The sequence below is a fragment of the Micromesistius poutassou genome, assembly GCF_964030765.1.
Source record: "Micromesistius poutassou genome assembly, chromosome: 12".
In the NCBI taxonomy this organism is placed as follows: domain Eukaryota; kingdom Metazoa; phylum Chordata; class Actinopteri; order Gadiformes; family Gadidae; genus Micromesistius; species Micromesistius poutassou.
Genome location: NC_140282.1, coordinates 666,489 through 694,231, shown reverse-complemented (window position 1 = coordinate 694,231; position 27,743 = coordinate 666,489). Strand labels below are relative to the sequence as shown.

The 27,743-nt window shown below is 54.1% G+C and overlaps 2 protein-coding genes across 2 annotated transcripts in view; both read left to right on the top strand.

Moving 5' to 3' along the window:
- The window catches only part of LOC311356430 (signal peptide peptidase-like 2A), a 47,986-nt gene extending 47,690 nt beyond the window's left edge, over positions 1 to 296 (top strand). Inside the window, exon 10 of the mRNA XM_084476207.1 lies at positions 199 to 296. Within this exon, the coding sequence (XP_084332333.1) occupies positions 199 to 236 (38 nt within the window). The 3' untranslated portion in view covers positions 237 to 296. The remainder of the gene's footprint in view (positions 1 to 198) is intronic.
- A 932-nt stretch (positions 297 to 1,228) lies between these two features.
- The window catches only part of LOC311356071 (transient receptor potential cation channel subfamily M member 7-like), a gene marked incomplete at its 3' end in the record, with an annotated part of 45,042 nt that continues 18,527 nt past the window's right edge, over positions 1,229 to 27,743 (top strand). Inside the window, 21 exon segments of the mRNA XM_084475853.1 lie at positions 1,229 to 1,377; positions 8,273 to 8,352; positions 9,220 to 9,258; positions 10,005 to 10,212; positions 11,009 to 11,222; positions 12,270 to 12,394; positions 13,775 to 13,946; positions 15,870 to 16,044; positions 17,460 to 17,583; positions 17,993 to 18,065; positions 19,414 to 19,514; positions 19,948 to 20,082; positions 20,851 to 20,904; positions 20,997 to 21,137; positions 21,862 to 21,996; positions 22,502 to 22,779; positions 23,359 to 23,587; positions 24,227 to 24,382; positions 24,538 to 24,681; positions 27,020 to 27,148; positions 27,359 to 27,610. Of these exon segments, the coding sequence (XP_084331979.1) occupies positions 1,375 to 1,377; positions 8,273 to 8,352; positions 9,220 to 9,258; positions 10,005 to 10,212; positions 11,009 to 11,222; positions 12,270 to 12,394; positions 13,775 to 13,946; positions 15,870 to 16,044; positions 17,460 to 17,583; positions 17,993 to 18,065; positions 19,414 to 19,514; positions 19,948 to 20,082; positions 20,851 to 20,904; positions 20,997 to 21,137; positions 21,862 to 21,996; positions 22,502 to 22,779; positions 23,359 to 23,587; positions 24,227 to 24,382; positions 24,538 to 24,681; positions 27,020 to 27,148; positions 27,359 to 27,610 (2,967 nt within the window). The 5' untranslated portion in view covers positions 1,229 to 1,374.

Sequence of the window (27,743 nt, the reverse complement as noted above, 5' to 3'; positions counted from 1 at the left end):
CCCCGCCGTGTGTGTGTCAGTGTCCCGTGGTGTGTGTCCGTTGTCCCGTGGTGTGTGTCAGTGTCCCGTGGTGTGTGTCCGTTGTCCCGTTGTGTGGTGTGGTGGAGCTGCACCGCTGCATGGCGCCATGGAGCCGGCTCCGTCCTCTCGCGGCGTCCCTCGTGACCTGACCCTCTGTCCCTCTGCTCTGCCCCACAGAGGGACGATCTGGCCGCTCCGTAGGAGACGCGTGCTGACGATGATGTCCACCACCACGGCCCCGCCCGCCCGCCCGCCCGCCCGCCCCAAACGGCTCCACTGCCGTTTTTTGGTTTCGTGTTTTTTTTTTTTTTTTTTTTTATATCCGTAATTTTTTTATAAATCATAACAGAAATTGTCTAACCCCGGGGGGGGGGGGGGGTATGCTTTTGAGGCACGGTTTGACCTTTGTTTGAAAGAGTCGTGCCGGAGTTACTCCTGGAGGACCCAAAGAGCAATGCTGAAGATGATTAAACAGAACAATGTCTATAACGTACGAGGGGGGGGGGGGGGGGTTCTGGATGTTGCCATGGTGACGATCCGTACTGGGAAGCACTTTATCTGATCCGGGCTGAAGGACGACTGCCTGTGGGGGGGTCGGGGGGGTACATGCGGAGCCACAGGACGATCACTCTTTTGATAATTGTATTTTTTTTGTGTAATTTGTTAAAAGTTATCCCACAGGTTGATTTTTTCTTTCTTTCTTTGCCTTATTTGAAATAAAGTGTTTATATTTCACAAACGGCCTTCCTTCGTTCTTTACCAAAACGCTGCCGTTGACAACGCGGCAGTGCGTCTGCAGGTTCAGTGCCCGGGGGGGGGGGGCGGGGGGGGCGTCCCGTCTCCTCCCCGGACTCTGAGGCCTCGTGGGGTCGCGTCCCAAAGCCTGGGGTTCAGAGAGGTCCCTCCGGTGGAAACCATGAAGGAAACAGAACAAAACACTTCAGAAAAAAAAAGCTGTCTTCCTGCAGGTGGGGGCGATGTACAAACGGACCTGGTTGTGATGTCTGGTTGTGGGCTGTTTTTATCTGTTAACAAATTAACTACAGGTGAGAGGTACCTGAGCTACACCTGCAGCACCACGTGACCGGGTTCCGGGGCGATGCCCGGCGGGCAGCGTCACGGCAAACTCGAGGGGCTGCGTGACGTCACGTGGCGTGTCGTCACGCGGAGCCGCGTCACGCAGCGTCAGTCCGGAGTCGCACAATTATGAAGCAGCAGCCTCTCGTCGGAGCGGCAGCCCAGGCGGATTCCTCCAGCGTTCACCGGGCTTTCCTTCCAGGGCTCACGGAGACCCGCGCCACTAGATGGGTCAGAGCCGCGGCGCTGCGCACCCGAGTCTGACCGGTGGAGAGGATGGTAGGTGGCGGAGCTGGGGGGCTGCTGGACGGTGGACGGTTTAGCGGCTCGGGACTTTTCGGAGCGGCGGCGGGGGCGCCCTGCGTGCTGACAGCGAGAGGAGTCCGCTCCGTGGTGCGGGACCCGGAGCGGGCTGCTGCGTGGTCCGGGACCCGGAGGAGCGGGCTGCTGTGGTCCGGGACCACCCCGGGGTGGGCTCCGTGGCCCGGGACCCGGGGCGTGGGAGGGGGGTTATCCCGCCAGGGTCGGCGTTCTGTGTGTCGCATGTCGGGGGAGCTGACTGTAACGGGGCTAGCTGGTAGCGAGCTAACCGCTAATGCTAAGATCTCCACCGCTGCGATCACAGCCACGCTGGGCTGAGTAGGCTGGTAGGCTATTCTACTGCTATAGTAACAGTAGCCTACTATACAGCACTATGACCCTGGCCTACATTCTGTTATAGTGTTGTGGTAGGCTATTACACTTGGACCCTACACACTGTTATAGTGTTGTGGTAGGCTATTCCACTTGGACCCTACACACTGTTATAGTGTTGTGGTAGGCTATTCCACTGTGTCTGTACACACTGTTATAGTGTTGTGGTAGGCTATTACACTGTGTCTCTACACACTGTTATAGTGTTGTGGTAGGCTATTCCACTTGGACCCTACACACTGTTATAGTGTTGTGGTAGGCTATTACACTGTCTCTACACACTGTTATAGTGTTGTGGTAGGCTATTACACTGTGTCTCTACACACTGTTATAGTGTTGTGGTAGGCTATTCCACTTGGACCCTACACACTGTTATAGTGTTGTGGTAGGCTATTCCACTTGGACCCTACACACTGTTATAGTGTTGTGGTAGGCTATTCCACTTGGACCCTACACACTGTTATAGTGTTGTGGTAGGCTATTCCACTTGGACCCTACACACTGTTATAGTGTTGTGGTAGGCTATTCCACTTGGACCCTACACACTGTTATAGTGTTGTGGTAGGCTATTCCACTTGGACCCTACACACTGTTATAGTGTTGTGGTAGGCTATTCCACTGTGTCTGTACACACTGTTATAGTGTTGTGGTAGGCTATTACACTGTGTCTCTACACACTGTTATAGTGTTGTGGTAGGCTATTCCACTTGGACCCTACACACTGTTATAGTGTTGTGGTAGGCTATTACACTGTCTCTACACACTGTTATAGTGTTGTGGTAGGCTATTACACTGTGTCTCTACACACTGTTATAGTGTTGTGGTAGGCTATTCCACTTGGACCCTACACACTGTTATAGTGTTGTGGTAGGCTATTCCACTTGGACCCTACACACTGTTATAGTGTTGTGGTAGGCTATTCCACTTGGACCCTACACACTGTTATAGTGTTGTGGTAGGCTATTCCACTTGGACCCTACACACTGTTATAGTGTTGTGGTAGGCTATTCCACTTGGACCCTACACACTGTTATAGTGTTGTGGTAGGCTATTCCACTTGGACCCTACACACTGTTATAGTGTTGTGGTAGGCTATTCCACTTGGACCCTACACACTGTTATAGTGTTGTGGTAGGCTATTCCACTTGGACCCTACACACTGTTATAGTGTTGTGGTAGGCTATTCCACTTGGACCCTACACACTGTTATAGTGTTGTGGTAGGCTATTACACAGACATGTCCACCTTCCTTGAAATCAACTTATTTTATTGAAGTGTGTGTGTGTGTGTGTGTGTGTGTGTGTGTGTGTATTTGCAGAGTAATGGTTCGAATCCCATGTTTAATGGTTTACGATACAATACAACTTTATTAATCCCCCCCTCCTAGGAGGAAGTTTGTTTCATCTATGGCACCATGTTGTCAAACCTTTCAAACGCTCTGTCAATGTGTGTTAAGTTGTACCTGTCAGTGTGTTATTGTGCAGTTATTGTGCATTGAGTGTTTCCTTTGAAGTCCTGAGGACCTGTGTTCTCCGCCGTGTGATTAAGTGCTGCGTACACGCCTTATGACGACCTGCGAGGCGGTGAACCGCGCTCACACACACACGCTGCGTTCCGGGAACACGCTTGTGTGCCTTTACCCAGCTGACCCTCTGAATGGCCCCCGGGGGCTGCAGTAGGATGCAGCCTACTTCCCCCCCCCCCCCCCCCCAAGTCTGAACACAGTCACATGCCCTGGCTTTAGCTTACCCTGCATAACGGGGGTGGTTGCTGGCTGCTCCGCCGCCCCGCCGCGGCCTGGAGCTCCGGGGGCAGATAGAGGGATATCTACACAGGTTACGTAACCGCCACTTTTATTAGTACCTGGAAGAGGTTGACTGTGTGTGTGTGTGTGTGTGTGTGTGTGTGTCGTTGTGTACAACTGTGTACATGACGCCTAGTAGGTCACAGCATGTTGTTCTGTCCCAGGAGAGTGTCTTTTAATTTGATAGCGGGTTGGTTATTACATGGTTATTTCCTCCGTGTCTCTCGGCGTGTCGGCGGACGTGTTGTGACCTCGTGGTCCGGTCTAGACGGGCTACCTCACTCACCACGCGGGCCTGTCTGGGTTTCACTCGCGTGTGGAAAAATCTTTCTGGTGTTTAGATTTTTCCTCCTCTGCTCCCATTGATAGACTTCACCGCGCAGCCAGGAAATGGAAACGGTTCACTCTTACGACGGGACTGGAAAGTGAACCAGAATAAAAGTAGGAATCTTCTTGAATGTATAAATCGTTTATACCCTTAGCTCTTTCCAAAGTGTTCCCATCGACATGTGGACTGGTTCAAGGTCTCCACAGTCCACGGTTCTGGTCCGGTTTGACAGGGGAGAGAGTCTCAGGCTGTTGACTTTATGAATGGAGCCTGAATGGAGTAGTCCTGTGGGTCCATCAGGGGAAACCCACCCAGCCAGGTCCCCCTGCAGCGCCCCCTGTGGACACAGGAGAGAGCGCAGGGCAGCGCACAACAAGAAGAGTCAACAGTCACTCTTATCTTCTGGACCAAGGTTCACCGGTCATTTTTAAATGTTAGCAGTCTTTTTTGCTATCCGGGCTGAGCCTGTTTGAAATTAAGGCTGCAGGTTCACTGCCCTCCCTCCCGCATCTCCTCCTGCCCTTTAGGGGCTGGTCCAGAGCCTCCTCCCAGTGAGGAGCAGATGCTGAAGGCATCCTGGGTTCCTGCAGTTTGGAGGACTGGGTTCTGAAGACCCTGGGGGGGGGGGGTCGTAGGAGCTGGAGGCCAGGGCTCCACCGTCACATGTCCGTACGTCACCGCGGGGGGACTGGGAGCACGTCAGACCCCCGTGACGAGCCTGCCTCCCGTCGGCCCCTGGGCCTCTACAGACCTCTACTGCACTGCCTGAGCCTCACGCTGAGACACAGAGACGTGTTTAACACTAGGGACACACGGAGGAGCAATGCACTCTCGTTGATTCATAGCAGTCATAACGAAGATATCTTCAATAGTGGTTGCTCAACATGCTAGGGGTATGGATGGTCTCTCGGTACACGGTTGGTTCTCGTCGGCTGTTTTAAGAAGGTTTAACGGTTGATTATTCTGGGAATTAATGCAAGGAAGCACCTGACGGATCAACATAAGTCACCTGCTCTTTAGATCAGACCTTAGGTCGGCTGCTCTCCTTCTACAACACAAGAGGCTCTTTAGATCAGACCTGAGTTCTGATCTAAAGAGCCTCTTGTGTTGTCGGAGCAGAGCTGCAGCAGACCTCAGGTCTGCTGCAGCAACACAAGAGGCTCTTTATACCTTTGTGTTTGGGGGATTCTCCGGTCCAGGTTCCCTTCAGAGCCAGCACTGATACCTGGTTCCAGTATCACTCCCAGATCCTGATCTGTGCATTCCTAGCAACATTGACACCAATTTACAGGCATTCCAGACCAACCTTCTACAAACCGTTTTCACAAACCTACATAACTGGCTGGGTAGACCTGCACGGCTTCTCTCTCTTCAGCCTGCGGCCTGCTGGGCACAATAGTACTATAGTACTATAGTACTATAGTACTGTAGTACTATAGTACTATTGTACGATAGTACTATTGTACGATAGTACTATAGTACTATCGTACGATAGCACTATTGTACGATAGTATTATAGTACTATAGTACGATAGTATTATAGTACGATAGTACGATAGCACTATATATAAAGTGCTATAGCACTATAGTACAATAGCACTAGTACTATAGTACTATAGCACTAAAGTGCTGTAGTACTATAGTACAATAGCGCTATAGCACCATAGTACTATCGCACTATAGTACGATAAATTAATAATTAATAATTCATATATAAATCAGATTTTGAGGTTGGTTTCAACATTGTTTTTTTGAATAGAATAATTCTTGATTTCACTACTATACGTTTCTTACTAACTTTGTAACGAACCTGTGACATTCCGCACAAGGCGCTGCTAGTCATGTAGCAGGCAGTGAGTGGAGGACTCTTTGTGTTGGACAGAAACCACACCACGGCTCCTACTCCATCACCTCCCCTTCATCCCCGCGGCGCTGTCACACCGACCACTCCGTCACCCGGAGGACAACACACACCTGAGCTGACTCACAGCGCAAGTGTTTAATGGGGTCTTATTATTAATGTCAATCGAGTTTTGGGACTTGTCCACCCTTTGTGGCGTTCACAATGTCGACGTGCCTTAAACATTTTAATTATTAACGTTGAGGGGCAGATTAAAGTCTACGGGGCTCTTTGTACATCAGAGGGAACCATGGGATGTTTGGTTTCTGAGAGGACTCAAGAGAGAAGAGAGAAACCTCATAAATATCCAGCGAGACACTGAAGCAGCGGACAAAAGAACCACGTCAGACACTAATGTCAGCCCTGGAAAGTTTTGAGGAGAAAAGGAAGTGTGTGTGTGTGTGTGTGTGCGTGTGCGCGTATGTGTGTGTGTGTGCGTGTGTGTGTGTGTGTGCGCGTGTGTGTGTGAACAATGGGGGTCAATCACGGAAGCGTTCTCCAGGAGAGGTGTGCGGCTGACTTCCTACAGGAACCCTCCGCTCATAAAGCCGCTCGAGGCGGGAACCGGGAAGGAAAGTGAGAAAGAAGGGAGGGAGGGAGGGAGGGAGGGAGGTAAGGAGAGAGAGAGGGAGAGAGAGAGAGAGAGAGAGAGAGAACATGTGAGTGTGTGTTCTTGGCAGGAGTTCTAACGCCCTTAACTCTATTGTTGCCTGACATTCTCAGGTACCATGGTTACTGCTGAGCCCCGTTGTAAAGGCCTCCACTCTGACCCAGTGTGGTACTGTAGCAGCCCACCAGTGTGGTACTGGGAGCCCACCAGTGGTACTGGGGGAGCCCACCAGTGTGGTACTGGGAGCCCACCAGTGTGGTACTGGGAGCCCACCAGTGTGGTACTGGAGGAGCCCACCAGTGTGGTACTGGGAGCCCACCAGTGTGGTACTGGAGGAGCCCACCAGTGGTACTGGAGCAGCCCACCAGTGTGGTACTGGAGGGGCCCACCAGTGTGGTACTGGGAGCCCACCAGTGTGGTACTGGGAGCCCACCAGTGTGGTACTGGGAGCCCACCAGTGTGGTACTGTAGCAGCCCACCAGTGGTACTGGGAGCCCACCAGTGTGGTACTGGAGGAGGCCAGCTGGGAGCTGCGGTCACCTGGGCTCGTGTTGGGCCCAGCGGTTTGCTCGCTGAACCAGAGAAAGTCCTCCGTAGAGAAGCTTTATTATCACCTGGATGGAGTGGTGTGTTTGTGACCACACGCTCACCGTAGTAACCAGGAACTGTGTGTGTGTGTGTGTGTGTGCGTGTGCGTGTGCGTGTGCACGTGTGTGTGTGTGCGATATATCATTGAGGTCTCTGCCCTTCCACTAATCCCCTACCCCGCCCTCCCCCCCCCTGTGTTTTTGTTCCTGAACCCGGTATAATATCCAGGTTGTCCCAGACACATTCATCAGGCCCCTCCGTAGCTCCTTACAGATTAACAGGCAGGGAGTCAGGAGCCGACACGCTAACCTCGCACTCTCCACTCAGCCTCCGACTAAAGCTGCTCCTGAACGCAGCCGCTCCGGAGCGCACTCTGAGACCCGCGCCGCAACGGCTCAGGAGGACCTACGGTCGCAGCGGGACCCGGCCGTCCCAGAACGCTGTAGTGGGTAGAGGCGGGGTGTAGCGGCGGGGTGTAGCGGCGGGGTGTAGCGGCGGGGTGTAGCGGCGGGGTGTAGCGGCGGGGTCTGTCGCCAGGCGGCGGTGGTGACGGTGGTCTTGTCGTGTGGAGCCAGCGTGCAAGGAGGTGGTGACGGTGGTCTTGTCGTGTGGAGCCAGCGTGTCGCGAGGCGGCGGCGGTGACGGTGGTTTTGTCCCGGGTGCTGCTGGCCGGTCCCGGTTATGTTCCTGTACAAAGCCCTTAAACACAGAGATGAAGAGGAGGAGGTGCAGGTAACTGGAGGCTGGCCCTCACCGAGGGGCCGTGGTCATGCGGTCGCCGTCCTAACGCCGCCGTGACCTGCGCTCCGACGCTCCGCGGGCCTGCTGCGGGCTTAGCCCGGTTGTGTGCGGAGGTATTTGCAGCAGGAGGGGGACTTGCTGTTCTAAAGGGCAGATTTCTTCCATGGCGCTGCGGTGGGATTAAGCCACTCTCAGCGGAGGTTTCCCGGAGAACTGGGTCGCGGTTCTCTGGCGTTGCCGTGCTGGAGGGGCGCTGTGAGGAGTTATGGGACTAGTTGATTAGGCGGTGGTTTTGTGAGCGATAAGCTGCTCTGCTCTCAGCAGGGCCATGTTCCCTGGGTTGTTGTGCTATGTACTGTTTTTATGCACGAGGTTAAAATGATTGTCACAAAGATGTTTTTTGTTTAAACATTGCAGTGATGCTTCTAAACGATGTTTCCGGTCGAATGTCTTTCTTGTTCCTTTAGGTTCTTCAGCCGTTGATGTATTTCCTCTCTTCTCCCTCTGCAGTCCCAGAAACCCTGGATAGAAAGCACTTTCACCAAGAGGGAATGTGTGTACATCCTGCCAGTGTCCAAAGACCCCCACAGGTGTGTGTTCTGTGCCCCCCCCCCCCCCCGGCGGCCCGCCTGCTGGCCCGGGGCTGAGCCTGTAATTGTACGGTGTGTGTGGAGGTAAGCCGGGCCTAACCACCACTCTGCAAGGGGTGGTTGAGGCAGGCCCTCATGAGCTCCCTGTTTATGGCTCCACTGTCATTAACGTCTCTAGGCCTCTGCTGAATCACTCTCCTCAGCCGTACCTTCTGCTTCATGTCCGCTGTCTTTGTTTTAAACACCACAAAGATGCATCATCAGATCTATCAGCCATTTTTCCATCGCCACATACACCCTCTACTTCTTGTTTCAGGAGTTCCCTTTATTGCAGAGAACGGGCGTGTGTATTTCTGTAAACAGAAGTATGGCCCACTCAACATGTCAACATGTTACCAACATGTCAACATGATGGACAGGGCGCTCTTGTTGTGCATGACCTCAGAAATCCCAGAGAATCTAAGATGATTAAAGTGTCCAGATCCTGCGGAGGATTGTCGCTCTGTAATTGGTTACGTTTTCACCGATGCCCCGGCTTCCTCTCGCCAACGGTCGGCTGTTGGCTTTTTGTTTTCTTTCTGATCAATAATTTGCCGGCGTGGTTTACTGCATCAGCTATTGGCACCTCCCGGTAGATGATCCAGAGCGGACGGGGAGGACTGCGTATGTCCGTAGGACGACACCGGGACCATGACCTGACCTCTGGCCCCCTAGAACACAGATTACCCCCCCCCCCCCCTCCCCCCCCAAAGCGTCTCACCGTTGAAGCATTAGCCCGTCCATGTGGACGCTGGGTCTGTCACACATTGACCGTACCTGTTGATTGAACCCCAGCTGAAGCTGCTGCTGTCTCCTCTGTTCCTCCAGATGCCTGCCAGGATGCCAGATCTGCCAGCAGCTGGTGCGGTGAGTGTTGCTGCTCCGCCGAACTCCACCGACGACCTGTCGATCAGGGGCCTGGAAGGGCCTCCAGCAGGGTACCCTCCTGTCCACCTCACGGTACCCTGAGGGAGGAGAGGGTACCCTGTCCACCTCACGGTACCCTGAGGGAGGACAGGGTACCCTGTCCACCTCACGGTACCCTGAGGGAGGACAGGGTACCCTGATGGAGGACAGGGTACCCTGTCCACCTCACGGTACCCTGAGGGAGGACAGGGTACCCTGTCCACCTCACGGTACCCTGAGGGAGGACAGGGTACCCTGATGGAGGACAGGGTACCCTGTCCACCTCACGGTACCCTGAGGGAGGACAGGGTACCCTGTCCACCTCACGGTACCCTGAGGGAGGACAGGGTACCCTGATGGAGGACGCTTACTTGTTATTTTAATTACAAGTCACTCAGTGTCCAGTACCTTATCGGGAAAGGTCCTGTGTGTGTTACCGTCTGGACGTCCTGTGTGTGTCTGTGCTCCTCTAAGGACGTCCTGTGTGTTACCGTCTGTGCTCCTCTCAGGACGTCCTGTGTGTTACCGTCTGGACGTCCTGTGTGTTACCGTCTGGGCGTCCTGTGTGTTACCGTCTGGACGTCCTGTGTGTTACCGTCTGGACGTCCTGTGTGTTACCGTCTGGACGTCCTGTGTGTTACCGTCTGGACGTCCTGTGTGTTACCGTCTGGACGTCCTGTGTGTTACCGTCTGCTCTCTCTCCTCAGGTGCTGCTGTGGCCGCCTGGTGCGGCAGCACGCCGGCTTCCCCGCCAGCCTGGCCGTCCGCTACTCGGACGGGCGGCTGGGTGACGACCCCGACCACAGCCCGGCCGAGCCCCAGGAGTGGGCGGTGGACCGGCACACGGAGGAGAGCCCCACCGACGCCTACGGGGTCGTCAACTTCCAGGGGGGCTCCCACTCCTACAGGGCCAAGGTGAGGGGCCGGTCTGGGGGTCAGGGGGTCCGGTCTGGGGGTCAGGGGGGCCGGTCTGGGGGTCAGGGGGGCCGGTCTGGGGGTCAGGGGGTCCGGTCTGGGGGTCAGGGGGTCCGGTCTGGGGGTCAGGGGGTCCGCAGCGGGCCACACGGTGAAGGGGCAGAGGGGTCCTGCAGGCTTACCATGCAGTATGGGGTCTATCAAAACCGAAAACTGAAACCTGAAACCAACTTAGATTTACATTTAGCGTGTTTAGCAGACACTTTTATCCAAAGCGACTTACAATAAGTACATTTGTCATAAGAAGTGAAACAATATATCGCCGAGGGACTCTTGATTTGACTGTGTGAAAACAATTATACCCTTGGGGACATTAAAGAACCTAACTAACTAACTAACTAACTAACTATCAACCATGAGGACATGAAGCTGACTGGACGCTCCTGGTCCTGGTCCTGGTCCTGGTCCGCTCCACGCTTTGGGAGATCCAGACCGTGTTTGGAAATGGAAGGGACTCAGAGAGCACTTTATTGTGTTCTTTTTAAGAGGAGCCAGCCGGTTGGATACAAGTGGCTTTTAGCATGAATTAGTGCAGAGAGTCACAGACGGAAGGCTGAGTCACTCAGTCTGCGTTTTGTAAAGGATTAGTAACATAACCAGATACTGACGGCAAGCAACAAGGTTAATGTTGTTGTTGAATGTTAGAAACCTACTCCAGTACACGGCGGTTGCGTTGTTGTTCCCGTGTGCTGCTGACGTCCGTGTGTCCCCCCCCGTCCCCCCGTCCCCCCCCCAGTACGTGCGTCTGTCCCACGACTCGCCCCCGGAGCACGTGCTGCGGCTGCTGCTGCGGGAGTGGCAGATGGAGCTCCCCAAGATCCTCATCTCGGTGCACGGGGGCATCCAGAACTTCGAGCTGCACCCGCGCATCAAGCAGGTGGTGGGCAAGGGGCTGATCAAGGCGGCCGTCACCACCGGGGCCTGGATCCTCACGGGGGGCGTCAACACGGGTAGGAGCCGCCGGCGTCCGCACCACACCCTGCTCCTCCTCAAGGCTGCTCCTCCTCCAGGCCTCAGGGCTCCTCCTGTAGGCCTCAGGGCTCCTCCTGTAGGCCTCAGGGCTCCTCCTGTAGGCCTCAGGGCTCCTCCTGTAGGCCTCAGGGCTCCTCCTGTAGGCCCCACTGAGCGCCCACATCAACCCCCCAGACAGCAGCGCTAGGCTAACCCCCCAGACAGCAGCGCTAGGCTAACCCCCCAGACAGCAGCGCTAGGCTAACCCCCCAGACAGCAGCGCTAGGCTAACCCCCCAGACAGCAGCGCTAGGCTAACCCCCCAGACAGCAGCGCTAGGCTAACCCCCCAGAAAACAGCGCTAGGCTAACCCCCCAGACAGCAGCGCTAGGCTAACCCCCCAGACAGCAGCGCTAGGCTAACCCCCCAGAAAACAGCGCTAGGCTAACCCCCAGACAGCAGCGCTAGGCTAACCCCCCAGAAAACAGCGCTAGGCTAACCCCCAGACAGCAGCGCTAGGCTAACCCCCCAGACAGCAGCGCTAGGCTAACCCCCCAGACAGCAGGGAGGCGGGCTGAGGGGCGTGTCCCGGCGTCCGGGCGTGTCTGACCCGGCCCGGCCGACGCGGCCCTCTCGATCATAGTGTTTAAACCATTACTCACACGGCCCATTACCCAGAGCCCGGATTACAGCTGAGGGCCGCTCCCCCCCCCCCCCCCCGCTCAGATCAGAGGAGGAGCAGAGCAACAATGCTCTCCTTCAGAGTAAAAGTACCCTAGGGTTGAGAACGTAACATATGGTATATGGTAACGGATTGTTTTGGGTCTTTCATTAGAACATAATGGATACTACCGTGCCATCCATAACCCCGGGTCCGGTTATAGTCCCTAACGGCCGTCCTCCTCCTCTTCCTCCTTCTCTTCCTCCTCCTCTTCCTCCTCCTTCTCTTCCTCCTCCTCCTCCTTTTCCTCCTCCTCTTCCTCCTCCTTCTCTTCCTCCTCCTCCTTCTCTTCCTCCTCCTCCTTCTCCTCCTCCTTCTCCTCCTAGGCGTGGCGAAGCATGTTGGCGACGCGCTGAAGGACCACTCCACCAGGTCCTCCAAGAAGATCTGCACCATCGGCATCGCTCCCTGGGGGGTGATCGAGAACCGCAATGACCTCATCGGAAGAGACGTAAGCAGCACTGCTGCCTTGGGACTGGGGTGTGTGTGTGTGTGTGTGTGTGTGTGTGTGTGTGTGTGTGTGTGTGTGTGTGTGTGTGTGTGTGTGTGTGTGTGTGTGTGTGTGTGTGTGTGTGTGTGTGTGTGTGTGTGTGTGTGTGTGTGTGTGTGTGTGAGAAAATGCAAAAATGCATATCCATTTTTAGACGTACAAGCGTGCATTCACACAGCATACAACACAGACGAAAACGTTCAATAAAAAGAGGAAATGAAAGTCATTACTTGATTTAAGTTGGTTGTTCTGATGAACTCGTAGTCTGAGAACCCTTATGCACGTATGAGGTCCAAAAGGAAAGGTACTTGGCCTCTTTTAAAAGAGAGCACAACAAAAGAAATCATGATCGTGTGTGTGTGTGTGTGTGTGTGTGTGTGTGTGTGTGTGTGTGTGTGTGTGTGTGTGTGTGTGTGTGTGTGTGTGTGTGTGTGTGTGTGTGTGTGTGTGTGTGTGTGTGTGTGTGTGTGTGTGTGGCTCTAAAGCCCTATGTGTTCTCTGTGTGTGTGTTCTAAAGCCCTGTGTGTGTGTGTGTGTGTGTGTGTGTGTGTGTGTGTGTGTGTGTTCTAAAGCCCTGTGTGTGTGTGTGTGTGTGTTCTAAAGCCCTGTGTGTGTGTGTGTGTGTGTGTGTGTTCTAAAGCCCTGTGTGTGTGTGTGTGGTTCTAAAGCTGTGTGTGTGTGTGTGTGTGTGTGTGTGTGTGTGTGTGTGGTTCTAAAGCCCTGTGTGTGTGTGTGTGTGTGTGTGTGTGTGTGTGTGTTCTAAAGCCCTGTGTGTGTTCTAAAGCCCTGTGTGTGTGTGTGTGTGTGTTCTAAAGCCCTGTGTGTGTGGTTCTAAAGCCGTGTGTGTGTGTGTGTGTGTGTGTGTGGTTCTAAAGCCCTGTGTGTGTGTGTGTGTGTGTGTGTTCTAAAGCCCTGTGTGTGTGTGTGTGTGTGTGTGTGTGTGTGTGTGTGTTCTAAAGCCCTGTGTGTGTGTGTGTTCTAAAGCCCTGTGTGTGTTCTAAAGCCCTGTGTGTGTGTGTGTGTGTGTGTGTGTGTTCTAAAGCCCTGTGTGTGTGTGTGGTTCTAAAGCCCTGTGTGTGTGTGTGTGTGTGTGTGTGTGTGTGTGTGTGTGTTCTAAAGCCCTGTGTGTGTGTGTGTGTGGTTCTAAAGCCCTGTGTGTGTGTGTGGTTCTAAAGCCCTGTGTGTGTGTGTGTGTTCTAAAGCCCTGTGTGTGTTCTAAAGCCCTGTGTGTGTGTGGTTCTAAAGCCCTGTGTGTGTGTGGTTCTAAAGCCCTGTGTGTGTGTGGTTCTAAAGCCCTGTGTGTGTGTGGTTCTAAAGCCCTGTGTGTGTTCCCTCCTCCAGGTGATCGCTCCGTACCAGACGCTGCTGAACCCGCTCAGTAAGCTCAACGTCCTGAACAACTCGCACTCCCACTTCCTGCTGGTGGACGACGGGACGGTGGGGCGCTACGGCGCCGAGGTGCAGCTCCGCCGACAGCTGGAGAAACACATCAACCTGCAGAGGATCCACGCACGTCAGTCTGCTGTCTGTCTGTCTGTCTGTCTGTCTGTCTCTATCTGTCTCTCTCTCCTTCTGTCTGTGTGAGAGTCTCTCTCTCTCTCTCGCTCTCTCTCTCTCTCTCTCTCTCTCTCTCTCTCTCTCTCTCTCTGAGTCTCTCTCTGTCTCTCTCTCTCTGAGTCTCTCTCTCTCTCTCTCTCTCTCTCTCTCTCTCTCTCTCTCTCTCTCTCTCTCTGAGTCTGTCTCTCTCTCTCTGAGTCTGTCTCTCTCTCTCTCTCTCTCTCTCTCTCTCTCTGAGTCTGTCTCTCTCTCTCTGAGTCTGTCTCTCTCTCTCTCTCTCTCTCTCTGTCTCTGAGTCTGTCTCTCTCTCTCTCTCTCTCTCCGTCTCTCTCTCTGAATCTCTGTCTCTCTCTCTCTCTCTGTCTCTCTCTCTCTCTGTCTCTCTCTCCGTCTCTCTGTGAGTCTCTCTCTCTCTGTCTCTGTCTCTCTCCGTCTCTCTCTCTGAGTCTCTCTGTGAGTCTCTCTCTCTCTGTCTCTCTCTCTCTCTCTGTCTCTCTCTCTCTCTGTGAGTCTCTCTCTGTCTCTCTCTCTGAGTCTCTCTCTCTGAGTCTCTCTCTCTGTCTCTCTCTCTGTCTCTCTCTCTCTCTCTCTCTGTCTCTCTCTCTGAGTCTCTCTCTCCTTATCTCCCGTCCTCCTGACCCTGGACCTATGAGCCGTGTCGTCATGGCCATGCATACATTTCCACCGTGGATTCTGAGTGGTGGAAAACCACCGGTCACAACGTGGCGGAGTAGCCTCTGTCACGCAGGAGTTCATAACAAATGCCTTCATGGAGCTGATAGCAGAGGTGTGACCGTTCTGAGGCACCAGGAGGGAGGAGAGCCTCAGCCCCCACTGAGAGAGGGAGGAGGGAGGAGAGGACGGAGGGAGGAGAGCCTCAGCCCCCACTGAGAGAGGGAGGAGGGAGGAGAGGACGGAGGGAGGAGAGCCTCAGCCCCCACTGAGAGAGGGAGGAGGGAGGAGAGGCTGGAGGGAGGAGAGGCCGGAGGGAGGAGAGGACGGAGGGAGGAGAGGACGGAGGGAGGAGAGGACGGAGGGAGGAGAGGACGGAGGGAGGAGAGGACGGAGGGAGGAGAGGCCGGAGGGAGGAGAGGACGGAGGGAGGAGAGGCCGGAGGGAGGAGAGGACGGAGGGAGGAGAGGCTGGAGGGAGGAGAGGACAGCCTCAGCCCCCACTGAGAGAGGCTGGAGGGAGGAGAGGCTGGAGGGAGGAGAGGCTGGAGGGAGGAGAGGCTGGAGGGAGGAGAGGACGGAGGGAGGAGAGGACAGAGGGAGGAGAGGCTGGAGGGAGGAGAGGACGGAGGGAGGAGAGGACAGCCTCAGCCCCTGTCTCTGAACGGGCAGCCAGAGGGCTTAGGAGCTGGCTCAGGGTGGGCTGGTTAGAGGTCACCTGTGGTCGTACATTCACACAACCCTTCACACAGGGACTCTGTGGCTGTAATCCATTTCCCAAAGTCAAACATTTAAACGCGTGCGCCCGGGGCAGCGGTTGGATCTCGTTAATGATTAAAGCAAATACTCCTTTAATGTGTTAACAGGAATGTAAACATGTGGGCTCGTCACTTTGAGCAGGACTAGGACAGGAAGCAGTGAGTCGTCTGTTAAGATAACACAACTACTAATTCTACCTGTGGACCTGTGGACACCACATACTGGGACGTTACATTGAGAGAACAGTACAGAGTGGCCGCCCTGTTGTTGAGGCTGTTGCGCATTGTGTCTCTGGCTGTCGGCCAGAGATAAGAGGAGGTGGGGGCATCACGGAGGTCTGCCGCCCCGACCGTTAGTCAGGTGGGCGGGTGGGACCAGTAGATTAATGGGACCGTGTGTGTGTGTGTGTGTGTGTGTGTGTGTGTGTGTGTGTGTGTGTGCCGCTCCAGGCATCGGGCAGGGGGTCCCGGTGGTAGCCCTGATCCTGGAGGGGGGGCCCAACGTGATCCTGACGGTGCTGGACTACCTGCAGGAGAGCCCCCCGGTGCCCGTGGTGGTGTGCGAGGGGACGGGCCGCGCCGCCGACATCCTGGCCTACATCCACAAGCAGACGGAGGAGGGGGGGTGAGCTGTGGCCGGGCTACCGCCAGACCATCAATCTAGGAGACCAGACCAGGCTCAGTCCTAAGCCGTTTCTCAATACCAAGTACGCGGACTACGTTCTCGCGGACTTGGAAGTACGTACTTGGCAAGTCCGGACTTTCAAGTACGGACTTCCGAGAACGCGAGTACGCACCTGCAATTGGAACAGCAGCGGACTCGATGATGCATTCTGGGATATTTAACGGTCCCAAGTCCACACGAGTCACCTCCGATGCGTCCTCGGTAGAACGGCCTCATCGGTAGAACGGCCTCATCGAGAACGCATCGAGAACACACACGGGTTTTACGACAGTACTCGCATTCTCGCGTACTTGGAATTGGAACAGTGCTTGGGCTACCACTGATGACGTTTATCGAGAACGCAAGTACACGAGAACACACGAGAACGTGAATTGAGAAACGGCTCTAGTTTGAGCCTGGTCTGGGGAGGCTGCTGTCATAGACCTCTGGAGAATAAGTCCCGCCTCCGAGGCTCCCGGTTCCCTCGGTCAAACGTCTACGGGGGAATTACACGTTTGGGTTTATGAACGATCGTACATAGACGTTCAAGTTAAAGTAGCATTAATAATTGTTTACTACTTTAACGGCACCGACAATCCAAAAACTCCAGTGGAAACTAGATGGAGAAAGTGTGTCGTTCAAAACGTGACGCAGATTTTACTTCTCCGCCGCCTACAGAGCGTGTTATGTACGATCGTTCATAAACCCCGTGTTATTCCCCGTAGACGTTTGACCGAGGGAACCGGAGCCTCGGAGGTGGGACTTATTCTTCAGAGGTCTATTTTCTTCAGCACAAGAGGTGTGATCAACGGGCCTGGTTCAACTGACTCTGTACGCCATTGGGCTGCTTGCCGTCGCTTCCCTGTCGTCGTTGTGTTAAACCAGCCAATAGCGCGCCAGGGGGAGAAGCCAGCTTGGCGATTGGCTCCCCCAAAAAACCTATCGGAAGCAGAAAGAAATGTATGGCTCCTCTCCAGACCCTTCTGCAGGGCGAACTCAAATCGCCGGCAGAACGGGCGGGGGGGGGGTACCCAGTCTAGGTGAGATGTGGAGCGATGGAGGTCACGACCCCCCAGGCCCCCAGTTGGGCTCCACCCTCGTAGCACGGAGTCTAATCCAACCTCAATCTAAAGAGAGGCTAACAAGAACTCTGCTGGAGATTTTTAAACAACCACAAGCAGAATAAATATGAGTCGTTGAACTGAGTTGTAGAGCCCCCCCCCGTCCCGTCCTGAAACGGGGAGCCCAGAATAAACGGGACCACAGCGTCTCTCGGATCAAGACGTGTACAAAAACAAAAGTAATGGAGCAGCAGTGGCCCCTGTGCGGCGTAACCAAACGTCTCCTCTCTGTCGCCCTCGTCTCTCGTCGCCCAGAGGCCTTCCCGACGGCGTGGAGGCTGACATCATCGCCACCATCAAGAAAACCTTCAACTTCAGCCACGGCGACGCGATCCACCTCTTCCAGACGCTCATGGAGTGCATGAAGAGCAAAGAGCTGGTGAGCCTCTCCACCCCCCCCCCGCGCGCCGCCGTTCCCTGAGCGGCTCTCTGTAATGATCTATAGACTATTAGCGTGGTGCTCCCCATTAATCTCTCACGATCACAATAAAATCAAAGGAAGGCGAGGCCAATTACGGCCGTTGCCCTGAAGCTGTACGTGTTCTCACATACTTCAGATAACAGGGTACTAAAGTAATAAGGAAACGAGATAAGTCCTAATAACACTAATCAAAAGGAGAATGTGGCTGATCATAACGCAGCTCTGACTGTAGCAGTCTTAGGATGCTTCTCTTTCAAGTCTCCTTACTGCCTGTCTCCTTGCTGCCCGTCTCCTTACTGCCTTGTCTCCTTACTGCCCGTCTCCTTACTGCCTGTCTCCTTACGGCCTGTCTCCTCTGTGCCTGCAGATCACGGTTTTCCACCTCAGCTCTGAGGACCACCAGGACATCGACGTGGCCATCCTCAGGGCGCTGCTCAAAGGTGGGTTCACGGCCGGCTCCTCCTCCTCTTCCTCCTCCTCCTCCTCCTCCTCCTCCTCCTCCTCCTGCTGCTGCGTCTCCTCCTCCTCCTCCTCCTCACTACAGGCTCCCTACGGTCCCAGGAGCCCACCCCGACCAGGGGGATGGGGCCGGGCTTGGTACCGCTAGGGCCCCTGGACCCCGTGCTAGGGCCCTGGACCCCGTGCTAGGGCCCTGGACCCCGTGCTAGGGCCCCCAGGAGCCCATGCTAGGCTCTGACCTGTTGGTCCTGGACGGAGAGAGAGAGGGCCTCTGTGTTTTCATTCTGCTATTGAGCTGTTTGGAGCCCCGGCCGGGCCCCCCCTCCCTCCCCTGTCCTCCCTCCCCTGTGCTCCCTCCCCCGTCCTCCCTCCCCTGTCCTCCCTCCCCTGTCCTCCCTCCCCTGTGCTCCCTCCCCTGTGCTCCTCTCAGTGTGGACACAGATCAGGTTCAGCCCGTTTCCCCCCTCTGGTCTCTGGCTTGTTTTACTTTTGGTTGAGGGGTAGAGAGAGAGACAGACAGACAGACAGACAGACAGACAGAGGGACCATGCTCATGTAGTCTACCTTTGGTGTAAATAAGATGCTTTTCTTCAAGCTTTACCGCAAAGATAGAACAAGTTTTTTTTTAATGTCTTTTTATAGTTCTTTTTATTTAGTGAATGATGACATTTGAGTGGTTTCGGGGGTCAGGGAGAGGCTGAAACCAAAGGGCTGGCTCTGTGGTGGAACTGGTCGACCAGGAGTCCTTCCCTGAGGAGAGGGGTGGGCCACGCCCGTACAGAACCACATAGTTCACATGGAGATCTGATCTTGGTCAAACAGAAACCCATCCCCTGCTCCACGGGCCTTTGGAGCCCACGGAGGTTTCCGTGCCAAACCGTCTCCGTTTCCAAAGCCAAACAGGGCTCTGAGCCTGAAGCGCAGTCTTATTGTAGAACCGCCGCGCTAGAAGCTGCTATGGGTTCTGTTAGCAGGCGTGTTGGCAGGAGGATCATCCTGGGCCATCCCTTCCTGCTCCCACACGTGGCTTGCGGCCAGGTGAACCTTACTGTGCATTCACACCGAAAGCAAAGCAAATAATTCTACCCGCGTACTGAATGATTCGGTGGAAAGAAAAGTGGCCCTTGCGTTTCGAAGTCTGCTCGCGTAGAATCACGCGAAATCCAGGTTGTTCGCGCCATTCATTCATTCATTCATTCATTCATTCAACCATCCGCGGGTTTGGCCAGCGGTAAAATGTGTGCCTCCTCGTTGGTGTGAACAGCCCTTCCCTCTGAAAGCACCACGGCTCCTGGTGCTAACTCTCAGCATGTGTGTCTTCTCATCCAGGAACAAACGCCATGGCCTTCGATCAGCTGGTCCTGACGCTGGCCTGGGACCGCGTGGACATCGCCAAGAACCACGTCTTCGTGTACGGGCAGCAGCTCCTGGTACGTGTGGCTGTGGGTGTGTTGGTCTCAGGGGGTCATTGACTCGGCTCCACTCTGGAGCCTCTAGCAGCGGGTCCACCACGCGTCTGGCGGACGAGGCGGCCCTGGCCGGCCGCCACGCGGCGGCTTGTGTGATCCTGATGTTGGCTCATCAGGAGGCTCTGTGGCCCCTCAGTGGCCCCCGTCATTCACAGCGATAAACCCTCTGATCGTACAGCCAGGCGCCTGTCTGTAATCGTATAGTGCTTCATATTCATAAGGAATGAAGTTATTTGGACTACATTATTGTATTTTGCCAGGTAAATAGTCTACTGTGTGTGTGTGTGTGTGTGTGTGTGTGTGTGTGTGTGTGTGTGTGTGTGTGTGTGTGTGTGTGTGTGTGTGTGTGTGTGTGTGTGTGTGTGTGTGTGTGTGTGTGTGTGTGTGTGTGTAGGTGGGCTCTCTGGAGCAGGCCATGCTGGACGCTCTGGTGATGGACCGGGTGGACTTTGTGAAGCTGCTCATAGAGAACGGGGTCAGCCTGCACCGCTTCCTCACCATCCAGCGGCTGGAGGAGCTCTACAACACGGTGGCTCACTCACTCACTCATCTACCCATAGTCATTCACTCACTCATTTACCCATAGCCATTCACTCACTCACTCACTCATTTACCCATAGCCATTCACTCACTCACTCACTCATACAGACATTCACTCAGTCATTTACTCACTCATTTACCCATAGTCACTCACTCACTCACTCACTCATACAGACATTCACTCACTCACTCATCTACTCAGTCATTTACTCACTCACTCACTCACTCATTTACCCATAGTCATTCACTCACTCATTTACCCATAGTCATTCACTCACTCATTTACCCATAGTCATTCACTCACTCATTTACCCATAGTCATTCACTCACTCATTTACTCACTCACTCACTCACTCATTTACACATACAGACATTCATTCACTCACTCACTGATCAATTTACTCATACAGACATTCACTCACTCATTTACTCATATAGACATTCATTCACTCATTCACTCTTTAATTTACAAATGTACACACTCACTCATTTACTCACACAATCACTCACTCATCTACTCATACAGACATTCCTTCACTCACTGATCACTCACACTCACTCACTCATTTCCTAGTCACTCATTTACTCACTCACTCACTCATTTACTCACTCCCTCATTTATTTACTCACTCACTCATTTACTCACTCACTCATTTACTCACTCACTCACTCATTGACTCACTCACTCATTGACTCACTCACTGGGCTTCCCATAACCCTTGTTGTTGTTGTTGTTTGTCCCTCCTCGTCGCTATAGAAACAGCCTTCGAACAACCCCACCCTGCTCCACCTGGTCAGGGATGTCAAACAGGTAGGTGGGTGCCTGCAGCGCTGGGCCCGGGTGCAGCGGCGTGGCGTTGTGTCTCACTGTGTCTCTGTGTGGCTCTGCTCCGTCCCCTCCAGGGTAATCTGCCCCCCAACTATAAGATCACCTTGATTGACGTGGGCCTGGTAATTGAGTTCCTAATGGGCGGGACTTACAGGTGCAACTACACCAGGAAACGCTTCCGGACCATTTACAACAGCCTGCACGGCAGCAACCGGGTGGGTGGACTCTGAGAGCGCTGTGGATTATTATGGGATGTGATGTTGATAAGTAGGTTTTAATTAGTGTATAGTCCCGTGCATCACCCAAGTTGGGTGCTACACATTGGTGGTGGTGGTTAGTGAGGTCCCCCCTTCACTGTAAAGCGCTTTTGAGTGTCTAGAAAAGCGCTATATAAATTCAATTAATTATTATATTATTATTAAAATACCAAGGGTTGTTTTTGTTGAATGAGAATGAGCCTTTATATCTACATTGAGAGAGGTCCCTGTCACGGAGCCACCATGTTTCTACGGTAGCCCAGGACAGAGGACACGTCCTCCATATAGGACACAATATCACTTTGACCTATAGTTTTACAGAATCAATAACTACGTGTAATAATAAACTGATCAAGGGGCCGCATTCCTCTGTGCTTGATGATAATGAGATAATGATAATGTCAAGGCGAGGTGTGGTGAGGGGGTGGTTAGGGGGTTGGCTAGATGCCACTAAATACTACACACTGCACCTCTTTGAGGTGATAACGAGCGCCTGAACCTTTGAGACTTTGTGTTGCTGTACTACAATAGCGTGCTGTACCACAGCCTAGTCTCACGTGTGTGTGTGTGTGTGTGTGTGTGTGTGTGTGTGTGTGTGTGTGTGTGTGTGTGTGTGTGTGTGTGTGTGTGTGTGTGTGTGTGTGTGTGTGTGTGTGTGTGTGTGTGTGTGTGTGTCCCTCAGAGATCGGGGCGCCACATGGCGGGCTCTGGCTCTCACCTGAGGAACAGCCACGAGACCTTCAGCATCCAGGCGGACAAGAAGGAGAAGACCAGACACAGCCACTTCATCAAGACCGCCCAGCCCTACAAACCCAAGGTAGGCTAGGCTAGGTCCTCATAACCCAGAGTAGGTCCTCATAACCCAAGGTAGGCCCCTACAAGCTAGGCTAGGTCCTCATAACCCAGGGTAGGTCCTCATAACCCTGACTAGGTCCTCATAACCCAGAGTAGGTCCTCATAACCCAGAGTAGGTCCTGATAACCCAGAGTAGGTCCTCATAAACCTGACTAGGTCCTCATAACCCAGAGAAGGGCCTCATAACCCAAGGTAGGCCCCTACAAGCTAGGCTAGGTCCTCATAACCCAGGGTAGGTCCTGATAACCCAGAGTAGGTCCTGATAACCCAGAGTAGGTCCTCATAACCCAGAGTAGGTCCTCATAACCCAGAGTAGGTCCTCATAACCCAGAGTAGGTCCTCATAACCCAGAGTAGGGCCTCATAACCCAGAGTAGGGCCTCATAACCCAGAGTAGGTCCTAGGTGATTGAGGACCTATGTGATGAGGATCTAGGTCAGGTATCTGATGAACCTCCCCTCCCTGCAGCCGGAAGCTTCCACGGAGCAGAACAAGAAGAGGAGCAAGGAGGAGATGGTGGACATCGACGACCCCGAGACGCGGCGCTTCCCCTACCCCTTCAACGAGCTGCTGGTGTGGGCCGTGCTGATGAAGAGGCAGAAGATGGCCCTGTTCTTCTGGCAGCACGGGGAGGAGAACATGGCCAAGGCGCTGGTGGCCTGCAAGCTCTGCCGCTCCATGTGCTTCGAGGCCAAGAAGAGCGACCTGGTGGACGACACGTCTGAGGAGCTGAAGGAGTACTCCAAGTAGGGCTCCTGGTTCTCCTGCTTCTCCTGGTTCTCCTGGTTCAGGGCCTCGTCAGGCCGCGGACTCACCGCCAGGCGGAGCACAGTCTAGAGACGTTTTCCGATACCTTTTATGTCCTTCCCGATTCCTGATTCCTGAGTATCACCCGATACCGAGTATATTGTTCTTACTGAAGGTTTCTCTTACGATGACGGCAATGTCGGTTCACCTACTGTCATTTTTTTTTTTTGCAGAACTAGATACACTAGATACACTACTACATTTGTATTCTTGGAGTTAAGCGATGTTCTCTGCCTGTGTAGTAAATGTGATGCTATTGGATCGAGTTCTGTTCTCGCCGACACCCGATTTTTCGGCAGAATCTGAGGAATGTCCCATGGTGGTATCGGAACAACTCTAGCACAGTCCGCTCCGTTGATGGGAATAATATTTGTATAGATGGGGAGGGTTTGGCAAAAGGGACTTGACGAATGCTTTTGTCGACTCTCATTGAAGCATCAATCAATGAATTAATGTCTAACGATGCTCGCTGCCCGTCTGAACCCCTAACCGCCCGTCCGTGGTCCGTCTGTCTGCAGTGAGTTCGGCACGCTGGCCGTGGACCTGCTGGAGGAGTCGTTCCGCCAGGACGAGACCATGGCCATGAAGCTGCTCACCTACGAGCTGAAGAACTGGAGCAACTCCACCTGCCTGAAGCTGGCCGTGTCCTCCCACCTGCGGCCCTTCGTCGCTCACACCTGCACCCAGATGCTGCTGTCGGACATGTGGATGGGGAGGCTCAACATGCGCAAGAACTCCTGGTACAAGGTAGCTGCAGCTCCCAGAGGGGTGAACACTCACAGTACACACTCACACCTTTCAGAGGGGTTAGATCCAGGGTGAACACTCACAGTACACACTCACACCTTTCAGAGGGGTCCAGGGTGAACACCACAGTACACACTCACACCTGCCCTGCCTGAACCCTGCTGGGCTCCTCAAGGACTGATCATGGTTCCACGTTCACGCAACACATTGACCACACAGATGCTTGGACGCGGTCGTGAACCTTTATGGTTCTGCGTCGGGTTTTTAGTGAGCGAACCAATCACAGCCCTTGCGGCTGCGTCGCCTCGACGGAAAGGTTACAATTTTTGGGAGGCGCACGTCAGGCCCTGGCGGTGGACGTAAGGGGTCCGTAACCCCCTTGGGTCGCGTGAAAGTGGGACCATGATCAGCCCTTCAGGGTTCAATGGATTCAGACCTACTGCTGTCCAGTGTGGACCATCGTCCCACAGGCTCCCTTTAACCGCCCGGTCTGAACTCTGCATGACCCGTCTGACCCACCAGACGTGGAGTTCAACTTGGACACGGCCTTCCAGGATTTGGATTGACGTTCAAAGAGTGTGTGTGTGTGTGTGTGTGTGTGTTCGTGTGTGTGTGTGTGTGTGTGTGGGGTCCCCCCAGGTGATCCTGAGCATGCTGGTCCCTCCTGCCATCCTGCTGCTGGAGTACAAGTCCAAGGCGGAGATGGCCCACATCCCCCAGAGCCAGGACGACCACCAGATGACCATGGAGGACAGCGAGCACAACTTCCACCACATGGCCGACGACATCCAGATGGTGGGCGGTCCCTCTCCTCTCCTCCTCTCTCCTCTCCTCTCACCTGCTCTTCTTTTTTGACATGCATTTTCTACTTTTTACGGTCTCTGTAATGTCCCGTTCTCCTCCTAACGTTCTCCTCCACCCCCCCCCCCCCCCCCCCCCAACCTGTTCAGGACGTGTTTAAAGAAGCCAGGTCACATGACACCACGGAGGTGAAGAGCGACACGGAGACCCACCCCCGGTCCCGGAAGCTGCCCCTGACCAGGAAGATCTACGCCTTCTACCACGCCCCCATCGTCAAGTTCTGGTCCAACACGGTAGGCTGGCTGCTCCCTCCTCCCTCCTCTCTCCTCCCTCCTCCCTCCTCCCTGCTCCCAACACAACGAGGAGAAACCAGGAGATAATTTTTCTCGTTGAGATGTCGCCATTTCCATCCTCCCTGATGCTGACGCTGTGCTGACCATACTGTACCGTTACGACACCGGCTGCCTTCTCCGCGGGGAACAGCCAGCAGCCGTCTGCGGTCCCCGCTCTGATGTTTGTCCAGAGTGTCCACAGAGAGGAGGGCTCAGACGCACTGCCGCCAGACAGGAGGAGAGAGGCGGGGCAACGAGGGTCTGAGCCAATCACTGCGCTGTGAGCAGCTCTACGATCGATGGAATACACGATCAAAGACCACAGGACCGACGGTCAACATGTCGTTGATATTGTGTGGAGGGCCGCCACAAATAAATGAAGGTCAGGGGGAAAAACCGAAGCCTTTTGAGCAGCAGAAGTTGGTCCGTGTGGCTCTACCGGGTGTGACGCTCAGCCACCGGGTTGACCCTGAATGTGTTTAAACGCGCCGCTCCACAAGCGCTCCCACGGCCCGTGGGACTCGTCGTCTCCGCCTCGTGCCACACATGAGCGCACATGAGTCACGCCTCCGGGCCGGTCCCACGCATCGCTGAGAGGAAATGGGCGACCTTTCCGTCCAGGGTCGTGCCGGGATGTGCCGATAGCATCGCTGAAACTGCCCAGGTGCCCATAAAGCGGCCATCAGAAGGGCTACCCGGAGCGGCCGTCCCTCAGCGCTGATCTTAACGCCGATGAAGTCGCTTCAGGCGGCGTTTAAAGGCGCCTTGCCGGGTGTGAAGGCCGCTCCGTTCCCAGCGGTCGGCCGTGTAGGTCAGGGTCCGCTGACTCTTGACTCTCCGGGTCTCGCTGTGCTTCTGACGCAGTGAAGGAGCTCTGGGTCAGCCAGGGGTCCGAACACTAAGCCCTGCACGGCTCTCTGAGCTGAAGACCAGAGCCGGGTTCACATCCCTGAAGAGCATGTTATTAACATGATGATGAGGATGGAAGAGAGTGTTATTAACATGACGATGAGGATGGAAGAGCGTGTTATTAACATGATGATGAAGATGATGAGGATGGAAGAGAATGTTAATAACATGACGATGAGGATGGAAGAGCGTGTTATTAACATGACGATGAGGATGGAAGAGCATGTTATTAACATGATGATGAGGATGGAAGAGCGTGTTATTAACATGATGATGAGGATGGAAGAGCATTGTTAATAACATGGTGATGAGGATGGAATAGCATTGTTAATAACATGACAATGAGGATGGAATAGCATTGTTAATAACATGACAATGAGGATGGAAGAGCGTGTTATTAACATGATGATGAGGATGGAAGAGCGTGTTATTAACATGACGATGAGGATGAAAGAGCATTGTTAATAACATGGTGAAGATGGCAGGGTTCACATCCCTGAAAAGCATTTCTGCTATCGTTTCTGATAAACGCCTTTCATTCCACTCACTCATAACGTCATGATCAAAATCGATCCAAAGCAGTCTCTCTGTACTCTCTCGGGCCTCGCCAGCATTTAGTTTGTAACATGTTGATCTTTCTGCAAAGAAGCCAAGCAGCGGCCTGTGGCCCGTCTCTCCCTTCGTGCTGGAGCCCCCCTGCTCTCAGAGCTCTGACCCGTGGGGAGGGCAGCGCTGACCTCCACTGGGAGGCTGACCTCCACAGGGGAGGCTGACCTCCACAGGGGAGGCTGACCTCCACAGGGGAGGCTGACCTCCCTTCTGGAAGCGTTGTAGCTTGGTGAAGTCCAGCCGCTCGGTCACAAACATTTGTTTTGGATGTGTGCTCTGGATTGCCGTCTCCATTCCAGACTGCACACCGTAGCGTGTGGTGTCTGTGTTGTCGTGTGTCTTCTGTGTTCGTCCTGTTGTGTGACATGTGGAGGGCCTGAGGGTCTGGGGTCATGGGGGCCTGGGGTCATGGGGTCACCGTGTGTTCCTGCAGGAACGGCTTACAGCTGCTTCACAGGGCGGTGGGCTGGGCCTGCTGGGACGCCACAGTGGGCCGTGCTGGCTTACTGGGCTTACTGGGCTTACTGGGCTTACTGGGCGTGTTGGTGCTTGACTGGTTGTCTTAAGAATAAGTGATCCTCCATAAGTCACCACTTCACAAAGGCAATTATTTAAGGGCCCCAAGAAGGCGGCATGAAAAAAGACGTGTGTTTGTGTGTAACCCATTTATAAACTGTGTGTGTGTGTGTGTGTGTGTGTGTGTGTGTGTGTGTGTGTGTGTGTGTGTGTGTGTGTGTGTGTGTGTGTGTGTGTGTGTGTGTGTGTGTGTGTCCCCGTCCAGCTGTTCTACCTGGCCTTCCTGATGTTCTACTCCTACGTGGTGCTGGTGAAGATGCCCGAGTGGCCGTCTCCCCAGGAGTGGGTGGTCATCCTCTACATCTTCACCTCCGCCGTGGAGAAGATCCGCGAGGTACGCTTCTGTACCACGTTAAACGGAACCCGAGATGATTGTATTAATAATGCACCTTGTTCCAAACGTCAGTGTTTTACCTGCGTCCTATTGGTTCATATACCAAACGCCAGCGTCCTATTGGTTCATATACCAAACGCCAGCGTCCTATTGGCTCATGTACCAAGCGTCGGTGTCTCACCAGCGTCCCATTGGTGGGTGTGCGTGCAGATGTTCATGTCGGAGGCGGGTAAGATCAGCCAGAAGATCAAGGTGTGGTTCAGCGACTACTTCAACGTGTCCGACTTCCTGGCCATCGTCACGTTCTTCGCGGGCTTCGGGCTGCGGCTGGCGGGCGGCGAGGCCTTCGTCCCGGGCCGCACCGTGTACTGCCTCAACATCGTCTTCTGGTACGTCCGCCTGCTGGACATCCTGGCCGTCAACCAGCAGGCCGGGCCCTACGTCATGATGATCGCCAAGATGGTGAGTCCCCCCCCCCCCCGAGGGCGCTGCTGCTGTTACTGGTTTAGATTTGGACACGTCACCAACACGTGGATGGGATGTGTGTCCGACCCAAACTATAAATGAAAAACGATTTTAAACATGAAACATGTCT